The 7,183-nt window shown below is 46.7% G+C and overlaps 1 protein-coding gene across 1 annotated transcript in view; it reads right to left on the bottom strand.

Annotated features, from left to right (window-relative positions):
• The window catches only part of LOC102204377 (carcinoembryonic antigen-related cell adhesion molecule 5-like), a 19,995-nt gene extending 18,886 nt beyond the window's left edge, over window positions 1-1,109 (bottom strand). Inside the window, exons 1-2 of the mRNA XM_005751795.2 lie at window positions 962-1,109; window positions 502-813 (exon numbers count right to left, since the gene is read on the bottom strand). Coding sequence (XP_005751852.1) covers window positions 502-813; window positions 962-1,010 — 361 coding nt within the window. The 5' untranslated portion in view covers window positions 1,011-1,109. The remainder of the gene's footprint in view (window positions 1-501; window positions 814-961) is intronic.
• Window positions 1,110-7,183: the final 6,074 nt, after the last annotated feature.

Genomic DNA, 7,183 nt, shown 5'->3' with positions numbered 1-7,183 from the left:
TCCCCAGCCCCTGACCCTAACCCAGCCTAAACTGTAATCCTGACACTCAAATCACACTTTGGCCCCACAAAGCTGAGTACACACGGCCACACTGACTGGAAGGTGCAGTGTCACTAGCCACGCCCTCACACACTGCTGGTTATTTGAAATGAACGAGTTGCGGAGCCGCTAGCGCACCGGCGCAAAGATTTTTTCCTCCTCCAACAGGTGGCCCTCAAAGGTCTGGATAAACTGTTCGGCTTCTAAACATCGCATAGCTCGCTCTCTAAGACTGCAGGGATAAGCAGGCGTGGCTCACGGCTAAACTCCATTTAAAAAAGTGGGCATTGTACGGGCAGCTGTCCCGTGGGTACGTTATAAGCCCCAAACTAGACACTTTCTGTATTTATTAATCGCCCTGTGATCAGCTCGGCTCTGCCGCAGTCTCACACGACGCTTCTATTTATCTGAAGCCCCGCCTCTGCAGGTAACAGCACAGGTATGGCACACATTACTACTCACCGACCACCAGAAGTTTAGTCTCTCCAAATCGAGCTCTGGTTGTTATCACATTGACGCTATAGTCCCCACTGTCCCCAGGCGTCAGGGCGGAAAGGGTCAAGGAGCCGTCGGTAGAGTTAAGCGAAGCTCTCCCCGTGTAAGCGTCTTCCACGGTCACAGTTCCACCAACAAATGTAGCCACACCATTTGGGCCATTGAAAGCCCAGGTTATGACGCTGGGCGGGTAACTAATCAGAGGTTTCAGGGTGACATTTCCCCCCACAAGTGCAGACACGGGACCTGCGGGCAGAATGCCCTGCCCCACACAGCATCCTGCAAGGAACACATTAGACAATAATAATAACAATAATAACAATAATAATAATAATAATAATAATAATAATAATAATAATAATAATAATAAGTAAAAACTACGAAAAGCTCATGAAGCAGCGGAGCGCTCGGAGCTTCATCCTCTCACCGAGCAGCGGCAGCAGGAGCAGGAGCGACTTCAGGGAGAGCGGATCCATCCGGACGGTTCAAGTGTTCCCAGCAGAGAGAGACACGGAGGAGACGCGGCAGGAGCTGCTGCTGTTAGAGGGATACACCCAAAGGTGAACGCGCACACACGCACTCCCTCTTTATATGCAGCCCGCCCTGCGTCACTCTTCCTGTTTCTTAAAGAGTTTAGATTTAAACCCTCCCACCTCCGCGCTCAGGTGCCCCCCCACACACACACCTACCTTACCTCTGAGACCACTGAGCGCGGTCTTCTGCTCGTCCCCCGGCCCCCTGTGCTCACGGTGTGTCTTTACTCTGGGGGTTCTTGTGTTTGTTTCTGGTGTTTTTGGACACTGAGTGATTCCTAATAAAGTGGATATAACTCGTGACTTTACTGTTAGAGTCGTTTCCTGGAAATCAAACAGTATCTGCGGATGTTATGAAATGAACGTTGGATGAATGCATCATGTGTAACGCATCAAAGGCATGTCAGACACTTATGAGTTAGCCCATCTCCAACCATAATTGTGGTTGAATAGACGCACAAAGAAAGTAGACCTGCAGTTCAGTGAGGCGATGCTTCCACCCAGTGGAGAGACACTCAACGTGGAGCTGCGCTATCAGCTGCAATGATCACACTAACACCTGCATGAAACTTTGTGGAAGTGAACTGGAAGCAGGCAGAATTCATTACACAGAAGTGTGTCCGCATTACGCCAGGGCCGAGTCCAACACAGTTTACCTTTACAATGCATTGAAGTGTTTTCTATGACCTTATTCAAAAGGGTAAACTTGTATATATCCTAGGGTGACCATATTTTGATTTCCAAAAATAAGGACACTTAGCTCAGTCATGAAGAACTTGCTTAAAGAAACATATTTAACATATTTAAACGACACCTCTGTGCGGTTAATGAATTATGAAATAAAATATGTCATATAGGTTTTACAAGTCAACAAGCGCAAAACAAAATATCCTCTGGAATTAAATAGTGATGCAGAAATAATGGCTCATCTGCATAAGAAAAATTACCAGTTTTGGGTTTACCCGGGCATTTTGACTAGAGACCGGCCCAGCAGGTATTACAGGAGAAGCCATAAAGCCTTTGAATGAAAACGAACGCTGTTGTGACAGTGATGTACAGTCTTGGTGGTTTATGTATGATTTCTATGCATTTTACATCATATGACCACTTTGGTTGTAAGATTCAGATAATAATTGAATAAAAGCGAGATATTGTTAATGCCCTACCTGCCCCCCTGGCAACACTTTGCTAGACCCGCCCCTGCACAGTTACCAGCTGCATAGAAAAGGATCCTGGTGTTATTTGTCTCTCAGAAACAGTTCATAACTTCAACTCATCCATGTCACCTAAAAGGTAAACCTGTTTCTCCATCACAGCTCTGATGATCCAGTAAGGACATCTCCTGGTTTCATCTTCATGTTTCCCTCTCACCACATATCCAAACCGACATCATAACACCATCAGTAACATCATAGCACCACCCAGCTGTATAGAAACTCCATCATGCTAGCGAGCACGCAGTACGAGTTATTGTAACTGACTGTAAAAAGTCAGCACAACGAAAATAAACTAAACTTGGTTTATATCTGACCCAGATGGACTGCAGGTCAGAACTTCTTACCTGAAGTTCAGTTCACCTGACACTCGGACCGGCGGCCGCCTCGGGTCTCTCCTCCTCCCCTTCCCTCATCCACCTGCTGGCCTCTGTGGAAGCTCCGCCACAGCCACCACCAAACAACTGAGTTATTTTTACACATCGACCAGCATCTGACCAATCCACCACCTCTCATTGTTTATACCGTTACAAAAACAGCAACAACAAAACCATCGGCCCGTAAAGCTATGGTCGGTACGAGGGAAATTTCTTTTGCAGTTCGTCTGATAAGATGCACTTGTGCTTTGGGATCTTTTAAACATCATTAGGCGCGTTGCTGCGCGTTGTCAGTCCCGCCTGTGAGCGCAGAACAAGCACTCACAAAGCAGCAGTTCGGGGATGATGTCTCACACGTGGGCCCGGACATTTTTATCAGTCCCCCCGGACGCCCAGATAGAACGTGAAAAGTGGACATGTCCGGGGGTAAGAGGACGGTTGGTCACCCTAATTTATCCCATATTCAGAACACATAATGTGAAATGTGGTTTGTTGCCCAGGGCAACACCGTGGCATAGTTGTGCAGACAAGGAAAGAGCGTATCCAAAGCTTTACTGAGGAACGGAGAAACAGCCTCTTCCCAATTAAAAAAGACAAAACACTCTCTGCTACGTTCTCGGTCCGTCTTTGGGGTGGAACAAATCTAAGCCATGAAAAATTAAAGCAGCTCTGGAGGAAAAAGCAGTTCAGCCTGATACGGGCAAGGTGTGTGGGTATGAAGGCCTCTAGAATGCCTTTCTTATCACAGCTGTGCAGTGAGATACAGAGCATCTCTTGCTCAGTGCAAACGTGGGAGAAGAAAGTATTTGTGCTGTGGTTTCAGCAGGCATTAACACACACACAGGATCACCGGAGAAAAACATACAGAACAAAATGCAGCAGTATATACAACAACGTTTTACAGTGAGGGACGTTGTTCTGTTCACAGCTTGCCTCTGCACATTTTTACTTCTGACAAACTGCCTCTAAGATCCTCTTTGAACTTCCGGTCATGTGACTGACCTGCTGCCAGTGGACCAGATTAGCTGAGAGCTGTTTCTCTTCAGAACCACCGAGTACTTTTCCACAGACACATGCTGCTGCCATCAAATCCAAAGTGAGCGCATATTAAGACTGTTAACATAAACAAAGCAAACATTCAAACATTACATGTTTTCTGTGCTCTGTGAATAAAATGTGTCTTCATGAGAAATCATGGCTTCTGTTTCTGTTGTTTCCTTTTTCTGATCTTTGACAGTCAGCAGTCATCTGCTGCTAAAACCATCCATCCATTCGCTTATCCTTTTCAGGGTCGCGGGGGGCGCTGGAGCCTATCCCAGCTGTCATAGGGCGAGAGGCGGGGTCCACCCTGGACAGGTCGCCAGTCTGTCGCAGGGCCAACACACAGGGACAGACAACCATTCACACTCACATTCAGTCACACCTAGTGACAATTTGGATTAACCAATTAACCTATCCCCACAAGCTGCATGTCTTTGGACGGGGGAGGAAGCCGGAGTACCCGGAGGGAACCCACGCAAACACGGGGAGAACATGCGAACTCCACACAGAAAGACCCCGACCTGATGGTGGAACTGAGCTCAGGACCTTCTTGCTGTGCAGTAACAGTGCTAACCACCGTGCCACCGTGCTGCTAAAACCATCAGACTTTATGTGGTCTGGTAACAGAGTGAAAAATAACTGCTGCTGTGACGCTGTCACTTCCTGTGCCAATGAACCACAGCTATCTGACCACATCTATATGCAGCACACACCACCTCATGGTTACCAGCAACACAGAGATCGAGACCCTTCTCACTCCATCTTCTCTAAACCGTTAAACTGACTGTGTGAATGGAAGGATGGGTGTTTTTGGCTGAGGGCCCTTCATTGTAAGAACCAGCACGATCTACACCACTATGATCTATATTCACATCTCGTTTCTTTTCACCACTGAGGAACAAACTGTGGTTATTGCAGATTGTGTTCTGGGAAACGTGACACTAGTCACAGTAGTGAATTGTCATCCAGAGGCCAGAGCAGACGACACTGAGGGAACCTGAAAACTACTGGCTGAGTCTCTGTAGTTTCCTCTGGTCCCCAATCAGACCAGCAGTGACATGTTTAGCTGCATGTTCTCCTTAAACTGCTGGCTGTCTGAGTGGTGTCCCAGAAATGACGTGGGCATCATAGATAATTGGCAAACCTTCTGGAGGAAACCTGGTCTTGTTAGGAGAGACGGCATCCATCCCACTTTGGATGGAGCAGCTCTCATTTCTAGAAATATGGACACATTTCAATGCACATATTAAACAAATATGTAAGACTGCTTTCTTTCATTTGTGCAACATCTCTAAAATTAGAAATATCCTGTCTCAGAGTGACGCTGAAAAACTAGTTCATGCATTTATTACTTCCAGGCTGGACGACTGTAATTCATTATTATCAGGAAGTCCTAAAAACTCCCTGAAAAGCCTTCAGCTGATCCAAAATGCTGCAGCAAGAGTCCTGACAGGGACTAGAAAGAGAGCAGATTTCTCCTCGTAAGGAGGAGGACTCCCTTACTGTTATTTATATTATAATCTGTATAGCACTTTAGCAGCACACCTTTCACTTTATTAAAAGCACTTTATTTAGCATCACACTTTAAGCAAGGATCGGGTCCCCCGACACAAACAGAGTAACAGAGTGTACGCTGTTAAGTGCCAGATTGGCAGGATTTATACATCGGGGAAACCAAACAACCTCTGGTGATGTCACAACACAGCAGAGCCACCTCGTCAGGCCTGGACTCTGCCAGGACACTCTTTCAATGATGAGGATGTAACATCCTGGACAGGGAGGAACGCTGGTTTGAGGGCGGAGTCAAGGAGGCCATTTACGTGAAAAGGGAAAGACCATCTCTGAATGGAGGAGGGGCCTAAGGGTACATCTGTCACCATCTTACATGCTGTGATTGCAGCCATTCCCCAACTCTCTGTGAATGGGACTCATGGTTATTGATCAGTGGTCACGATAATTTACATATTAATGATCATGTAACTGAGCTCGGTGGCAAACTCAAGGCCAGGAACAGGAACAGATCTCACCTGTGATACAGATCCTGAGTAAAACTATTGTTTTGTCCTACTTCCATGGAAAACATGCAGGTCAGTAATGACTCACCGAGAACGCTGAGCGGTGTCACTGCTCAGAAGCAGATCTGATCATTCCTGCTGCTCTCGAGTTAACGGTATCACGTTTAGCATCGCAGTAGTTGCTGCAGCATTAGCTGTTTCTTTCAGTTGCTGAAATTCCAGATTATCAACACGTACCGAGGAATGTAGTCCTCAGAAAGGACTGAATGCAGCTCGGTTAATCAAGGACCAAAACTTTTGTTTTCTTGAGACAGGACACAAACACTGGAGCTGTGTCAGCTGTTTCAACCAAAGCTCGCTGATGCAGACAGATCTGTTTCTTTTATTATGTACAGACTATCAAATATCATCCTGTGGTTTGCTGAGCATTAGCAAAGTGTGTGCTGTGTGTCGGTGAGGGTGGAGTAGATGTGGTCCTGGTCTGTGGGGGCTGGAGTCATGGTCTCATAGGTGGAGTCACATGTGGATCCTGGAGCTCCGCTCTTCTGCTGGGCTGCAGGTAACTGAAAATATTTAACACATCCAGTTACAGCACATGTATGTATGCAGTTGGTGTTTACTGCCCTCTAGTGGCACTAATCTGTCATGCAAGGTTAAACACTGACAGAAACACTGATGGAGTTACCTCCACCTGTCTTCCATCTGATTTCCTGTTTTTCCTGTTCTCCATCCATCTGTAGAGGAGCAGCAGGAAGCCAGTCGACAGCACGACGATCACAACCACACACACAACCAGAGACACATAGTAATCTGGACACAGAAGACGACGATGCTGAGTGGGACGTCAAACAGTCATATGAAAGATTGATTAAAACAAACAGACCTTTGTGCTCTGATGTTAATAAAAGCTGAGGTGGGTGTGGTCCAGGTGGGCGGAGCTGTGAACAGATCCTGAATCAGTGATGACGCAGAGACACGCTGAAGACATGAGACACAGCAGCTCCAGACAGATGTGTACACGAGGTTCTCTCTGACCTCAGATCAGTTTTGGTCCAGAGGTGACAGTTTCTCCATCATGTGTCCATCATCATGTGGCTTCTTCTCTGAGTGATGAAGCTGTAACCTGCAGGTGTGGGCGGCACGCCGAGCTGCTTGCATACGCTGACGTCTGGAAGTCCTGATGCACTGATTTCATCCCAGAGTCGACCCTGCGCACAGAGATTCCTCCAGGATCTGTGAGGATGTTGAGGATATGATGTTCTGTAGATCACAGTGAGGAACATTATTCTGAGACTGTTCCACAGTCTGTAGATGCAGGTTTTTGCACATTGGTGAACAACTGATGATGTTTTTATACTTGATCATGTGACGGACCTGCTGAAAATAACCCGGTCAGCTGCTGCTCCACCTCTTTTTTTCAGCCTTTTTTTCCCCTCAAGTCAACTTTAAGACTAGGGATGGGTACCGGT

This window comes from Pundamilia nyererei, unplaced genomic scaffold, assembly GCF_000239375.1.
Source record: "Pundamilia nyererei isolate P.nyererei 1_Seehausen unplaced genomic scaffold, PunNye1.0 scaffold00326, whole genome shotgun sequence".
Taxonomy (NCBI): domain Eukaryota; kingdom Metazoa; phylum Chordata; class Actinopteri; order Cichliformes; family Cichlidae; genus Pundamilia; species Pundamilia nyererei.
Note: the sequence above shows the minus strand (reverse complement) of the source record. Positions and strands in the feature narration are given on the sequence as shown.